The sequence below is a fragment of the Pseudopipra pipra genome, chromosome 6 (assembly GCF_036250125.1).
Source record: "Pseudopipra pipra isolate bDixPip1 chromosome 6, bDixPip1.hap1, whole genome shotgun sequence".
Taxonomy (NCBI): Eukaryota; Metazoa; Chordata; class Aves; order Passeriformes; family Pipridae; genus Pseudopipra; species Pseudopipra pipra.
Genome location: NC_087554.1, coordinates 60479547 through 60495029, shown reverse-complemented (window position 1 = coordinate 60495029; position 15483 = coordinate 60479547). Strand labels below are relative to the sequence as shown.

The 15483-nt window shown below is 50.8% G+C and overlaps 3 protein-coding genes and 1 long non-coding RNA gene across 4 annotated transcripts; 3 read left to right on the top strand and 1 right to left on the bottom strand.

Moving 5' to 3' along the window:
• Nucleotides 1–1267: 1267 nt before the first annotated feature.
• LOC135416396 (uncharacterized) lies at nt 1268–2654 on the bottom strand. The gene is made up of 2 exons (XR_010431570.1): nt 2448–2654; nt 1268–1447 (listed from the first exon to the last, which is right to left on the bottom strand). It is a non-coding gene; the product is annotated as an uncharacterized LOC135416396 (long non-coding RNA).
• Nucleotides 2655–2957: 303 nt separating this feature from the next.
• Nucleotides 2958–5074, top strand: LOC135416394 (inositol 1,4,5-trisphosphate receptor-interacting protein-like 1). Its single transcript, XM_064659495.1, has one exon. It carries the CDS (start codon nt 2979–2981, stop codon nt 4563–4565), a length of 1587 nt encoding a protein of 528 aa, XP_064515565.1. The 5' UTR covers nt 2958–2978; the 3' UTR covers nt 4566–5074.
• A 3297-nt stretch (nt 5075–8371) lies between these two features.
• LOC135416393 (inositol 1,4,5-trisphosphate receptor-interacting protein-like 1) lies at nt 8372–10029 on the top strand. Its single transcript, XM_064659494.1, has one exon. It carries the CDS (start codon nt 8401–8403, stop codon nt 9976–9978), a length of 1578 nt encoding a protein of 525 aa, XP_064515564.1. The 5' UTR covers nt 8372–8400; the 3' UTR covers nt 9979–10029.
• A 3764-nt stretch (nt 10030–13793) lies between these two features.
• On the top strand, nt 13794–15450 carry LOC135416392 (inositol 1,4,5-trisphosphate receptor-interacting protein-like 1). Its single transcript, XM_064659493.1, has one exon. The coding sequence runs from the start codon at nt 13823–13825 to the stop codon at nt 15398–15400; it is 1578 nt and encodes a 525-aa protein (XP_064515563.1). The 5' UTR covers nt 13794–13822; the 3' UTR covers nt 15401–15450.
• The last annotated feature ends 33 nt before the right edge of the window (nt 15451–15483 follow it).

Sequence of the window (15483 nt, the reverse complement as noted above, 5' to 3'; positions counted from 1 at the left end):
TACATCTCTCTCTTCCCAGGCTTTGCTCATTAAATCCTATCAAGGTTAGTTTATCAAAGGTTAAAGTTTCAGTAATTTTCCCAATTTTCTCACAATGTCAGTTTATGTTAAATTCTGCTCAATGCCAGCTAAATTTTAAGGCCACACACACTACTTATTAACAACTAATTAAAAGGTTAACTAAAACCATTAAAAAATTGGAAAAGTTATATCAATTCCAATAATTCCACATGCACTATTTACCCAGTCCATTGCAGGGAAACCCACGTAGTGAGATCCGGTGGTAATGGAGGGCAGGGAGCATTTCCTGCCTGTGACGTGATGTGCTGGGACAGAGTTTTCTTACACTCAGTCCTGCTCTCACTCCTTTACACTCCAATTATACCCACGGTTTGGCCGTTTCCTTTTTCTACATATGGCATTAGCTATCTTGCTGCATCCTTAAGCATTCTGTGTCCTTAAGCAGATTATAGCCTGAAATTAATTCCAGTTTAATGGAAAATGTTATCAGTTTCCATGGAAATGACTTACCATGTGATCGTGGTTGTACTTCCTGTTGTGCTTAGGGCTAAAACCATTAGATTATCTGTATTTTTTACACTTTCTTGCAGTTCTCCTATAAATACCTATTACTCATAACTGGTCAGAACATTCAGTCTTCAAATGTGGAATTTTGATTTTTATACTGTGATCTTATGCCAGACTATCAAACACTTAGGCTAAAGCAGTATTCAACAGAGATCCTTATACTTCCTTTTTATTATTTTAGGTCTGCAAAGCCAAATTCCTGCAGATAACTATCTACTGTCAAGGAAATGGGCTGATATCCATGAGTGAAGAAAATCTTTAAGCTGGTCACTTGCCTTTGCTAGTTGGCTGATACTGAGATAAGAGCTGTGGTGTTCAGGAGGTAAGGGCTGCTGTGCTAGACAGCCCAGCATGGAGAACTACCCAAGTGATCTCTGAGTCCTGGCCCATAGCGCTGGCCAGAGTGATCAGCTGAGCACAGGAAGAAGGGAGGGTTATGGTAAAGATATTTTAAGATTTGGGTTTATTTTTCATTATCCCACTCTGATTTGTTTGGTAGAAAATTAAATATGTTTCCCCAAGCTGAGCCAGAGTGATCTCCCTGTCCTTGTCTCAACCCACAAGTCTTTGGTCCTGATTTTCTCTCCCTGTCCAGCCAAGGTCAACACACCACAAGCACTGAGTACTAGTGCCTGCATTCCTCACTAAAGTGAGGCACAGACACTCAACAGAGGAAGCATTTGCTCAAATACACTATTTATTGGCATTTTTGCACTGAGTGAAGCTCCCAGAGAGGCTGGACTCCCTCAAAAAGGGTGTGCAGTCAGTGTAGAGGTTGCAATGGGAGTCTCTGGTTCCAGGCTCTTTGCCATGGACTCTTCAGCTGCCTTGGCTCTGACTTCCAGAGGAAATGTGTTTGCTGTAGAGGAAATGTTCGGCAGAAATTACCACAGTTGATAGAGCACTGTCTTCTCCATGTCCTGCATGCTATGGTCTGTGGCACCTGCTCCCCAGGGAGTCGAGGGTGGGTGGATACTCCTTCCAAACAATAGAGAAGGTAGAGAGGCCCTGCAGCAGTACCTCTCACTTAGACCCACCTGTCAGAGACTGATATGGCTAATGATTTATGCATTCTAGGAGACTTTTGCAGGCTTTTGACTTGCATGATACCTCTGATGAGCAGTCAGGCCCCTCCCTCCCTCCAGTGCTGAAGGTGTGAAGCCCTGAAAAGGCAAGAGCTGAGCTTGCAGGCTTTTGACTGTTGATACATCTGATGAGCAATCAGGCCCCTCCCTCCCTCTGCTAGTCTTGAAAGGCGGGAACCAGGCGAGAGGCAAAAAACTCAGCATACAGACCTAGGAGATGTTGGAGGCTCGAGGCATGGCCCGTGACACTAACCATGGATATAATTCATAACTTCTTGGAGTATGGGGGCTTCCCTCCTTCACCCCCAGCAGATCAAGGCCACCACTTCAACTGACAGACATGGAAGCATCACTGGACTCCGTGGGCGGTGACTATATACATCTGTCCACTCTCAGCTTTTCTTTCCCTTACTTTCCCTTGCTCTTATCCTGCCTTATGCCCTATGCATTTTCTTTCCCCCCCCCAAAGGTTATCTCTGTGTCACATTGTTGTATGACAGCACCCAAACTGCTAGCATGCCTGTTGATACAGAATCGTTAAAATAAACCTTGCCAGTATATGTTTTCAGACACCGATTATTTAGTGTCGTTTTACTTTAATCCACCCCAAGGGAATTATTGATAAAAACCTGAGTTACCCCCTCTCCCCTTTTCCTGGGGCGGGTCGTAACACCACCACAGCCAGATCATCCATTCCACAGAGAATTGTGACAGCAGAAGAGCTTCTCAAGCTACAACTATAACCCATCTAAAAGCTTCGGATGGAAGCCACACCTTTAGTCTTTCAGCTACTTGACCTCCCAGTTCGGTCTGTATTTTGTGGGTGTCACCAGTTTGGTTGCCTGAGGCTATTATAAGTCGATGAGCTGGAGTGGAGACCAAGGGCGAGGCTGGCCTGGCTGTGATGTGATGTGGCTCTTGTGACATCACAGGCATTGTGTCACAGTGGGGGCAGCTAGAGATGGCCCCAGCAGGTAACGCGGCCCCAGTTGAGCCTGGACAAGTGGTGAGTGCACACACGCAGGGACGAGGCTGCGTTGGGCGAGGGCCGGGGCCGAAACGCTGCCCCTGGGGCTGGGTTCCCCCTCTGCAACCACGACCAATCCCTCACCAGAGCACCTGGAGCACCGAATGGTGCTGCTGCTGCTGGGGCAGTGGGACAGGCCTTGCTGCCTGTCAGCTGCCCTGGGGCCCTCTCCTTCCTGCTCCACATCCCCACTGCTCCCATTCGTACTCCCCTCACCTCTAGATCCTTTCCTCTCTTTCAGCCCCACTCAACCCCTTCTCTCTCTCCTCCTGCAGGCCATGGCTGTTACAATGTTTCTTCTCATGCTTTTGCAAGCCCTCATCCAGTACCCACAGATGGTGGGTGATGGGCTGGATGAGGTTACCCGTCTGCGCATGGAGCTGCGTGCAGAGCTCCTGGACAGAGAGATGACTCGGCTGCTGCAGGAGCTGGAGCAGAGCAGCCTGGAGCGCAGTGTCAGGGCCTGGGGAGCCCTGCTCTGGGCTGCCTTGCAACAGGGGGACTTCTGGGCTCTGGCTGGAGTCCTGGGCCTCCTCTTGTGGCTGAGGTTTGTCTGCCGGAAAAGGAGCCACGAGCCAGAAAACAATGGCCGGGATGAGGGGGCAGGAGATGGCAATGGTGGTGGAAATGAAGGGGAAGAAAACCGTGATGCGATTGGGCAGGAAGTCAACAACGGTGATGCAAATGAAGGAGAAGACCATGATGTTGTAAATGAAATAGAAGATGATGTTATTCCCCACAACCTGAGATGGCTTTTAGAGGAGCACATACAGTGGCCTGTTCAGGACCTGGAGGAAGGCAGCGAGATGACAACTTTCCTGATGGACAGCTTTGTGATTATCATTAGAGAGATCTTGTCAAACAGTTCATACCCAGTGCCGCAACGAGCCATCGGGGTGGGAAGTGCCTTTGAAGGCTGGAGTCCCCGGGAGGAGGATGTGGTGTACCATGTCCTTGTACCTCTCACTCCTCCCCCGGGGCACACCTTCCATCTGGAGATGGACACTTCAGGGCACATACCCGGCAGGAACTTCTGCGTCCGCGTGGAGTCGGTGTGCACCTGCCCAAGGGAGCAGCAGGATGACAACGTACTGTGCTCCATTCACCACCCAGAAGAAGAGCAGAGGAGGAACGAGGAGCCCAACTTCCTAAACACCCTCTGCACTGGCTCCTACCTGGATGTGGAGAAAACTGCCCGCTGGTTCTACCAGTTGGTGAGAGCGGCCTGGCCGGCTTTGCCTCAGTCACACAGTTGGCAATTAGTGCTGCTGCCCTCCAGCCGCTGCTGCAAATTCAAGCTGACCAGAGGCAGACAGAGCCTGACGGTTGAGTTGCTTTTTGGGGTGCAAGTAGGCAATTCAGACATCTACGTGAGCAGCCAGCATACAGAGGCCCTCTTCACCCCAAGCATAGTGTGGCCTGAGACCTACGCCGTGGCAGAGATGAAGTTCTTCAGGCTCATTGCCAATCAGGCTCCACCTAACAGCTGGCACCTCAAGTGCCTGCAGCTCTTGGCCCGAGCTCTTCTGGGGATAGACTTCTCCACCTATACCCTGAAGACCATTGTGATGCACCTCCTGAACACCGTACCTCTGTCAGGCTGGCGCATGAGGCATTTCTTGCAGCGGCTGGAGGATACCATGGAGTACCTGCGTGGCTCCCTGGAGGAGAAACGCCTTGACCACTTTGTTGTGGGCAACCGGACATTTCCTCGGGAGATTCTCTTGCCCACGGATGTCAAAACGGCTGAGCCACCCAACCTCTTCCATCGCCTGGCACAGGATCCGGCCGCCCACACGCAGGCAATGAACGAGTGCAGTGAACTCGGACATCGGCTCTCAAGAATGCTGCACGACGGCCATTGAAAGAAGTCTTCCTGCACACAGCTGTGCTTGGGGGGCTCACAGCTGGTCAAGGACAAGCACCTCCTACTGCCGGCAAAAAGAGAGGAGCATGTGGGACAGGAAGAGGGAAAGGAAAACCCTTTGCAGCAGCACTCTGCCATCAGCATTCCCCTCTGCCCAGCACAGCCTGCAGTGATGGCCAGGGGGCCTACAAAGATGACTTTCATCCTCCTTTCCCCTCACACTCTCATGGCCATTGTGGCCATTTTAGATGGGCCCAGGAATTCTTTCTGGTACCTCCAGCTGCTCAGGGATCAAGTGATAGGCATCGCCACTATTGCTCCTTGTGTTCGTGGTGGCCTGGCTGGAGAATCTGCTCATCCCAAAGCATATCTCTCATAGATCCCTGAAGGGCCATCTTTAGGTCAAGGTTGCACTCACCCTGCTGGACCTGACCTGAAACTTTTTAGATATAAATTTAAAAGTTTTTCTTTAGTGTATATATATATTTAAAACTAATAGGCCATAGAGATATTCTTCTTTTTAATATATATATTTTAGGTAATATTACATATACCTCTTGATATTTTTTATAGCACATAGATAATTAACTTGATAGAATAATATTTTTAGGTATTAATATAGCATTAATAAATCTCTCACAGTCTTTCTGCTTGTCCCCTTAAGGGACACCTTTAGGTCAGCATTGCAAAAAGTCTGTCATCCCCAGACACAGTTGGAGCTGACCTTAATCTTTCAATATATAACTACATAATTTTTAATTTAATGCATACTTATATTTTATAGGTAGTTCACCTGATATAATATTAGTATTACATAAATATAGTACCAATAGATCTCCCACTCTTTGTTTCAACACATATTAACAGTCAGTAGTCACTGCATTTAGGACTGGCGATCCAGAAATCACTTTCCCCTTGCTTCAATAAAGAGTGCTGTTCTAGAATCTGGATCGTGCAAGTTTGTGTGGAACTCCACCAGGCCCAGAGGCTTGGGAAATCACACTAGTTGTGAGTCTGTGCTCATGAACAGTCACATTGACCTCAAGCAAACGGAGAGTGCTGAATGGCTTCTCATCCCAAATTAGGCCTCCTACCACCCGGCCCTTCTGCTCATCGAATCACAGAATGCTTTGGGCTGGAAGGGACCTTAAAATTCATCTGGTTCCAACCCCCCTGCCATGGGCAGGCACACCTTCCAGTAGACCAGGTTTCTCCAGGCCCCAGCCCACCAGGCCTTTAACACTCCCAGCCCTGTTCTCTGCTCTTCTCCTTCCCTCTCATAGACTGGGCATTTTGCACCAGGCGTCTCAAGAGAGCAGAGCGATCCTTTCAAAGGGGAGCTCTGTGCAGGGGAGAAATGCAGCCAGCAATGGCCTCTGGCTGGAGCCAGAGATTTAGGGATCCCCCTCTGCTCCTGCAGAGGCACAACAAGTGAAGGGCTGGAGAGCTGCTTGCCCTCTGCAGAACGTCCATCTTCCCTTGTCTCTAGTTACTTCCTCATGTTTTTAAAGCAACCTGAGCAGGGGGAGTGAAAAAGAACCCTTTCCAGACGCTTGGCTGGCCCAAATCACCCCCACTGTGGAATAAAGGATGGCAGTTACCCTCAAAGGACTGGAGGAGTTTCTTTCCTCCCCTCTGGCAGCTCTTCCTTTTGTAGGGGGATCATTTCTCTTGTGTGGGTTTGAGATCCTGGATCCCACTCTCACTGAATTATTGCCATGGGTGGGAACCAAGTCCCTGGGAGTGTGTGTGTGCATGTGGGGAAGGGCTGGGCCTGGACCTGCAGCTCCCTGCTAAGGCCTGCACATCAGGCCTGTGCTGAGGGCACAGGGCAGAGCTGAAGGCAAGGCCTGCTGCCCATGCAGAGCACAGGGCAGAGCTGAAGGCCCAAAACATGCCCGTGTCGAGAGCAGAAGGCTGGAACAGGCCCCGACAGCAGTGGCAACAAAGGCCAGACCCGTCCAGCACAAGGAGGAAGCCGAGCACACCCATGTGCTGCCAGGGGCATTTTGGGGGCACTGCTGAGCCAGTCCCTCTGGAGGGATGGGCAATTCCCAAGGACAAAACAGAACCACACTGAGGTGTCCAGACTCTGTCAGGGTGGCAAAGCAGAGTCCTGCAACCACAGTGGCCCTGCTGGAAATGATATCTCTTTTCTAATGTTCTAACGGTTTCATTAACTCATTAATTAATTGTTTTAACTAATAATACACAGTCTGTTGAATCACTTTCCGCTTGCATTGAGCAGCATTTGACATGAGCTGCTATTGTGGGAGCACAGCTTGGGAAAATACTGAAACTTTCAGTTTTGATAAAGTAACTCTGATAGGGAGAGAAAGGTGCGTTGCTGAAGTTGGAAATCGAGCATGCAGAATATATGGACCAAAAGGATGTTTTACAGAAACCAGAAGATAAAGAAGAGACTAACGGAGACTCGGTATATGTAATGGAAAGTCTGTACCGGGGCAAAACCAGAATAAAAAGATTAAAAATATGGACTTAATTTGCATGAACAGGGAGGAATTAATAACCAGTAGAGGGGAGATTACTCATCAATGAAAGGGAATTATGTCATTTAGAACCAATGAACATTCGTTTCTTTCTTTCCTAAAAATTAATAAAGAGGTGAAAAACAGTTGCATTGGTGTCTGTGGCCAGGATTCTGTAGAACATAGACACACCTAGGATTGTGAATAAAGTAATGCCTTGCTTTCTAAGAGGAAAAATGCAGTGTTAGAGGGTTTTATTGTGGCATGGATTTTGGAGGATTTTTGGTGACAGGTGTACACGTCTGATGAGAAGCGTTTGAGAGCACTGGGTGTGTTTAGCAGGAGGAAAAAGAAGTTCGGGGGGGACCTAATCGTTCTCTACAACAACCAGAAAGGAAGCGGTAGCCAGGCGGGGGATGGCTTGTTCTCCCAGGGAACAAGCACTGCGACAAGAGGAAAGGGCGTCAAGTTGTGCCAGGGGAGATTTCCATTGGATCCTAGGAAAAATTCCTTCACCAAAAAGCTTATCGAGTTTGGGAACACAGCGCCCAGAGAAAAGGCTAACTCCCCACCCTTGGAGGCATTTAAAGGCTCTGTTGATGTGTCATTTGGGGACATGGTTTATTGGTGGAATATTCAGTGTAAGGTTGGCAGTTGGACAAAAGATCTCCAAGGTCTTCTCCAACCTCCGTGACTCAGAGATTGAACTTCAGCTCAAGCAGTGTGGAGTCAGGCCTTGCACTCCAACACCCTCAATGGTCCCTTCAAACATGGCTCTTCCATGTGACTGCCACTGAGGAACAGATGAGAATAAATGCAAAAGAAAGGAGAATGGAAGTTCTTGGAAGAAGATTAACTCCAAGGCAGCCTTAAGCATTACACCAGGGCCACTGGAAGTTGCTGAGCCAGGGTGGGGACGAAGGGCGGGGCTGACCTGGCTGTGATGTGATGTGGCTCTTGTGACATCACAGGCATTGTGTCACAGTGGGGGCAGCTAGAGATGGCCCCAGCAGGTAACGCTGCCCCAGTCGAGCCTGGACAAGTGGTGAGTGCACACACACAGGGGCGAGGCTGCGTTGGGCGAGGGCCGGGGCCGAAACACTGTCCCTGGGGCTGGGTTCTCCCTCTGCATCCAGGGCCAATCCCTCACCAGAACACCTGGGGCACCGAGTGGTGCTGCTGCTGCTGGGGCAGTGGGACAGGCCTTGCTGCCTGCCAGCTGCCCTGGGGCCCTCTCCTTCCTGCTCCACATCCCCGCTGCTCCCATTCATACTCCTCTCACCTCTCGCTCCTTCCCTCCCTTTCAACCCCACTCAACCCCTTCTCTCTCTCCTCCTGCAGGCCATGGCTGTTACAATGTTTCTTCTCGTGCTTTTGCAAGCCCTCATCCAGTACCCACAGATGGTGGGTGATGGGCTGGATGAGGTCACCCGTCTGCGCATGGAGCTGCGTGAAAAGCTCCTGGACAGAGAGATGACTCGGCTGCTGCAGGAGCTGGAGCAGAGCAGCCTGGAGCGCAGTGTCAGGGCCTGGGGAGCCCTGCTCTGGGCTGCCTTGCAACAGGGGGACTTCTGGGCTCTGGCTGGAGTCCTGGGCCTCCTCTTGTGGCTGTGGTTTATCCGCAGCAGAAGAAGCGGCGAGCCAGAAAACAATGGCCGGGAGGAGGGGGCAGGAGATGGTGATGGTGGTGGAAATGAAGGGGAAGAAAACCGTGATGCGATTATTTGGGTAGTCAACAACGCTGATGCAATTGAAGGAGAAGACCACGATGTTGCAAATGAAGTAGAAGAGGATATTATTCCCCACAGCCTGAGACAGCGTTTAGAGGAGAACCTAGACCGCCTGATGGAAGGTAGAGTGATTACAACTCTCCTGATGGAGAACTTCACGGTGTTCTTTGGACACCTCTTGTCAGACAGTTCATACCCAGTGCCGCAACGAGCCATCGGGGTGGGCAGTGCCTTTGAAGGCTGGAGTCCCCGGGAGGAGGATGCTGTGTACCGTTTCCTTGTACCTCTCAATCCTCCCCTGGGGTACACCTTCCATCTGGAGATGGACACCTCAGGGCAGTTGCCCGGCAGGAACTTCTTCATCCGCGTGGAGCCGGTGTGCACCTGCCCAAGGGAGCAGCAGGATGACAACGTGCTGTGCTCCCTCCACCACCACCCAGAAGAAGAGCAGAGGAGGAACGAGGAGCCCAACTTCCTAAACACCCTCTGCACTGGCTCCTACCTGGATGTGGAGAAAACTGCCCGCTGGTTCTACCAGTTGGTGAGAGCGGCCTGGCCGGCTTTGCCTCAGTCACACAGTTGGCAATTAGTGCTGCTGCCCTCCAGCCGCTGCTGCAAATTCAAGCTGACCAGAGGCAGAAAGAGCCTGATGGTTGAGTTGCTCTTTGGAGTGCAAGAAGGCAATTCAGACATCTACGTGAGCAGCCAGCATACAGAGGCCCTCTTCACCCCAAGCACAATGTGGCCTGAGACCTACGCCGTGGCAGAGATGAAGTTCTTTAAGCTAATTGCCCGGCAGTCTCCACTTAACAACTGGCACCTCAAGTGCCTGCATGTCTTGGTCCGAGCTCTTCTGGGCATAGGCTTCTCCACCTATACCCTGAAGACCATTGTGATGCACCTCCTGAACACCATACCCGTGTCACGGTGGCGCATGAGGCATTTCCGGCGGCGGCTGGAGGATACCATGGAGTACCTGCGTGGCTCCCTGGAGGAGAAGCGCCTTGACCACTTTGTTGTGGGCAACCGGACATTTCCTCAAGAGATTCTCTTGCCCACGGATGTCAAAATGGCCGAGCCGCCCAACCTCTTCCATCACCTGGCACAGGATCCGGCCGCCCACACGCAGGCAATGAACGAGTGCCATGAACTGGGACATCGGCTCTCAAGAATGCTGCACGACGGCCATTGAAAGAAGTCTTCCTGCACACAGCTGTGCTTGGGGGGCTCACAGCTGGTCAAAGACAAGAACGTCCTACCGCAAGGCAAAAAGTGAGGAGCATGTTGACAGAGAGAGGGAAAGGAAAACCCTTTGCAGCAGCACTCTGCCATCAGCATTCCCCTCTCAGCAGTCTGCCCAGCACAGCCTGCAGTGATGGCCAGGGGGCCTACAAAGATGACTTTCATCCTCCTTTCCCCTCACACTCTCATGGCCATTGTGGCCATTTCAGATGGGCCCAGGAATTCTTTCTGGTACCTCCAGCTGCTCAGGGATCAAGTGATAGGCATCGCCACTATTGCTCCTTGTGTTCGTGGTGGCCTGGCTGGAGAATCTGCTCATCCCAAAGCATATCTCTCATAGATCCCTGAAGGGCCATCTTTAGGTCAAGGTTGCACTCACCCTGCTGGACCTGACCTGAAACTTTTTAGATATAAATTTAAAAGTTTTTCTTTAGTGTATATATATATTTAAAACTAATAGGCCATAGAGATATTCTTCTTTTTAATATATATATTTTAGGTAATATTACATATACCTCTTGATATTTTTTATAGCACATAGATAATTAACTTGATAGAATAATATTTTTAGGTATTAATATAGCATTAATAAATCTCTCACAGTCTTTCTGCTTGTCCCCTTAAGGGACACCTTTAGGTCAGCATTGCAAAAAGTCTGTCATCCCCAGACACAGTTGGAGCTGACCTTAATCTTTCAATATATAACTACATAATTTTTAATTTAATGCATACTTATATTTTATAGGTAGTTCACTTGATATAATATTAGTATTACATAAATATAGTACCAATAGATCTCCCACTCTTTGTTTCAACACATATTAACAGTCAGTAGTCACTGCATTTAGGACTGGCGATCCAGAAATCACTTTCCCCTTGCTTCAATAAAGAGTGCTGTTCTAGAATCTGGATCGTGCAAGTTTGTGTGGAACTCCACCAGGCCCAGAGGCTTGGGAAATCACACTAGTTGTGAGTCTGTGCTCATGAACAGTCACATTGACCTCAAGCAAACGGAGAGTGCTGAATGGCTTCTCATCCCAAATTAGGCCTCCTACCACCCGGCCCCTCTGCTCATCGAATCACAGAATGCTTTGGGCTGGAAGGGACCTTAAAATTCATCTGGTTCCAACCCCCCTGCCATGGGCAGGCACACCTTCCAGTAGACCAGGTTTCTCCAGGCCCCAGCCCACCAGGCCTTTAACACTCCCAGCCCTGTTCTCTGCTCTTCTCCTTCCCTCTCATAGACTGGGCATTTTGCACCAGGCACCTCAAGAGAGCAGAGCGATCCTTTCGAAGGGGAGCTCTGTGCAGGGGAGAAACGCAGCCAGCAATGGCCTCTGGCTGGAGCCAGAGATTTAGGGATCCCCCTCTGCTCCTGCAGAGGCACAACAAGTGAAGGGCTGGAGAGCTGCTTGCCCTCTGCAGAACGTCCATCTTCCCTTGTCTCTAGTTACTTCCTCATGTTTTTAAAGCAACCTGAGCAGGGGGAGTGAAAAAGAACCCTTTCCAGACGCTTGGCTGGCCCAAATCACCCCCACTGTGGAATAAAGGATGGCAGTTACCCTCAAAGGACTGGAGGAGTTTCTTTCCTCCCCTCTGGCAGCTCTTCCTTTTGTAGGGGGATCATTTCTCTTGTGTGGGTTTGAGATCCTGGATCCCACTCTCACTGAATTATTGCCATGGGTGGGAACCAAGTCCCTGGGAGTGTGTGTGTGCATGTGGGGAAGGGCTGGGCCTGGACCTGCAGCTCCCTGCTAAGGCCTGCACATCAGGCCTGTGCTGAGGGCACAGGGCAGAGCTGAAGGCAAGGCCTGCTGCCCATGCAGAGCACAGGGCAGAGCTGAAGGCCCAAAACATGCCCGTGTCGAGAGCAGAAGGCTGGAACAGGCCCCGACAGCAGTGGCAACAAAGGCCAGACCCGTCCAGCACAAGGAGGAAGCCGAGCACACCCATGTGCTGCCAGGGGCATTTTGGGGGCACTGCTGAGCCAGTCCCTCTGGTGGGATGGGCAGTTCCCAAGGACAAAACAGAACCACACTGAGGTGTCCAGACTCTGTCAGGGTGGCAAAGCAGAGTCCTGCAACCACAGTGGCCCTGCTGGAAATGATATCTCTTTTCTAATGTTCTAACGGTTTCATTAACTCATTAATTAATTGTTTTAACTAATAATACACAGTCTGTTGAATCACTTTCCGCTTGCATTGAGCAGCATTTGACATGAGCTGCTATTGTGGGAGCACAGCTTGGGAAAATACTGAAACTTTCAGTTTTGATAAAGTAACTCTGATAGGGAGAGAAAGGTGCGTTGCTGAAGTTGGAAATCGAGCATGCAGAATATATGGACCAAAAGGATGTTTTACAGAAACCAGAAGATAAAGAAGAGACTAACGGAGACTCGGTATATGTAATGGAAAGTCTGTACCGGGGCAAAACCAGAATAAAAAGATTAAAAATATGGACTTAATTTGCATGAACAGGGAGGAATTAATAACCAGTAGAGGGGAGATTACTCATCAATGAAAGGGAATTATGTCATTTAGAACCAATGAACATTCGTTTCTTTCTTTCCTAAAAATTAATAAAGAGGTGAAAAACAGTTGCATTGGTGTCTGTGGCCAGGATTCTGTAGAACATAGACACACCCAGGATTGTGAATAAAGTAATGCCTTGCTTTCTAAGAGGAAAAATGCAGTGTTAGAGGGTTTTATTGTGGCATGGATTTTGGAGGATTTTTGGTGACAGGTGTACACGTCTGATGAGAAGCGTTTGAGAGCACTGGGTGTGTTTAGCAGGAGGAAAAAGAAGTTCGGGGGGGACCTAATCGTTCTCTACAACAACCAGAAAGGAAGCGGTAGCCAGGCGGGGGATGGCTTGTTCTCCCAGGGAACAAGCACTGCGACAAGAGGAAAGGGCGTCAAGTTGTGCCAGGGGAGATTTCCATTGGATCCTAGGAAAAATTCCTTCACCAAAAAGCTTATCGAGTTTGGGAACACAGCGCCCAGAGAAAAGGCTAACTCCCCACCCTTGGAGGCATTTAAAGGCTCTGTTGATGTGTCATTTGGGGACATGGTTTATTGGTGGAATATTCAGTGTAAGGTTGGCAGTTGGACAAAAGATCTCCAAGGTCTTCTCCAACCTCCGTGACTCAGAGATTGAACTTCAGCGCAAGCAGTGTGGAGTCAGGCCTTGCACTCCAACACCCTCAATGGTCCCTTCAAACATGGCTCTTCCATGTGACTGCCACTGAGGAACAGATGAGAATAAATGCAAAAGAAAGGAGAATGGAAGTTCTTGGAAGAAGATTAACTCCAAGGCAGCCTTAAGCATTACACCAGGGCCACTGGAAGTTGCTGAGCCAGGGTGGGGACGAAGGGCGGGGCTGACCTGGCTGTGATGTGATGTGGCTCTTGTGACATCACAGGCATTGTGTCACAGTGGGGGCAGCTAGAGATGGCCCCAGCAGGTAACGCTGCCCCAGTCGAGCCTGGACAAGTGGTGAGTGCACACACACAGGGGCGAGGCTGCGTTGGGCGAGGGCCGGGGCCGAAACACTGTCCCTGGGGCTGGGTTCTCCCTCTGCATCCAGGGCCAATCCCTCACCAGAACACCTGGGGCACCGAGTGGTGCTGCTGCTGCTGGGGCAGTGGGACAGGCCTTGCTGCCTGCCAGCTGCCCTGGGGCCCTCTCCTTCCTGCTCCACATCCCCGCTGCTCCCATTCATACTCCTCTCACCTCTCGCTCCTTCCCTCCCTTTCAACCCCACTCAACCCCTTCTCTCTCTCCTCCTGCAGGCCATGGCTGTTACAATGTTTCTTCTCGTGCTTTTGCAAGCCCTCATCCAGTACCCACAGATGGTGGGTGATGGGCTGGATGAGGTCACCCGTCTGCGCATGGAGCTGCGTGAAAAGCTCCTGGACAGAGAGATGACTCGGCTGCTGCAGGAGCTGGAGCAGAGCAGCCTGGAGCGCAGTGTCAGGGCCTGGGGAGCCCTGCTCTGGGCTGCCTTGCAACAGGGGGACTTCTGGGCTCTGGCTGGAGTCCTGGGCCTCCTCTTGTGGCTGTGGTTTATCCGCAGCAGAAGAAGCGGCGAGCCAGAAAACAATGGCCGGGAGGAGGGGGCAGGAGATGGTGATGGTGGTGGAAATGAAGGGGAAGAAAACCGTGATGCGATTATTTGGGTAGTCAACAACGCTGATGCAATTGAAGGAGAAGACCACGATGTTGCAAATGAAGTAGAAGAGGATATTATTCCCCACAGCCTGAGACAGCGTTTAGAGGAGAACCTAGACCGCCTGATGGAAGGTAGAGTGATTACAACTCTCCTGATGGAGAACTTCACGGTGTTCTTTGGACACCTCTTGTCAGACAGTTCATACCCAGTGCCGCAACGAGCCATCGGGGTGGGCAGTGCCTTTGAAGGCTGGAGTCCCCGGGAGGAGGATGCTGTGTACCGTTTCCTTGTACCTCTCAATCCTCCCCTGGGGTACACCTTCCATCTGGAGATGGACACCTCAGGGCAGTTGCCCGGCAGGAACTTCTTCATCCGCGTGGAGCCGGTGTGCACCTGCCCAAGGGAGCAGCAGGATGACAACGTGCTGTGCTCCCTCCACCACCACCCAGAAGAAGAGCAGAGGAGGAACGAGGAGCCCAACTTCCTAAACACCCTCTGCACTGGCTCCTACCTGGATGTGGAGAAAACTGCCCGCTGGTTCTACCAGTTGGTGAGAGCGGCCTGGCCGGCTTTGCCTCAGTCACACAGTTGGCAATTAGTGCTGCTGCCCTCCAGCCGCTGCTGCAAATTCAAGCTGACCAGAGGCAGAAAGAGCCTGATGGTTGAGTTGCTCTTTGGAGTGCAAGAAGGCAATTCAGACATCTACGTGAGCAGCCAGCATACAGAGGCCCTCTTCACCCCAAGCACAATGTGGCCTGAGACCTACGCCGTGGCAGAGATGAAGTTCTTTAAGCTAATTGCCCGGCAGTCTCCACTTAACAACTGGCACCTCAAGTGCCTGCATGTCTTGGTCCGAGCTCTTCTGGGCATAGGCTTCTCCACCTATACCCTGAAGACCATTGTGATGCACCTCCTGAACACCATACTCGTGTCACGGTGGCGCATGAGGCATTTCCGGCGGCGGCTGGAGGATACCATGGAGTACCTGCGTGGCTCCCTGGAGGAGAAGCGCCTTGACCACTTTGTTGTGGGCAACCGGACATTTCCTCAAGAGATTCTCTTGCCCACGGATGTCAAAATGGCCGAGCCGCCCAACCTCTTCCATCACCTGGCACAGGATCCGGCCGCCCACACGCAGGCAATGAACGAGTGCCATGAACTGGGACATCGGCTCTCAAGAATGCTGCACGACGGCCATTGAAAGAAGTCTTCCTGCACACAGCTGTGCTTGGGGGGCTCACAGCTGGTCAAAGACAAGAACGTCCTACCGCAAGGCAAAAAGTG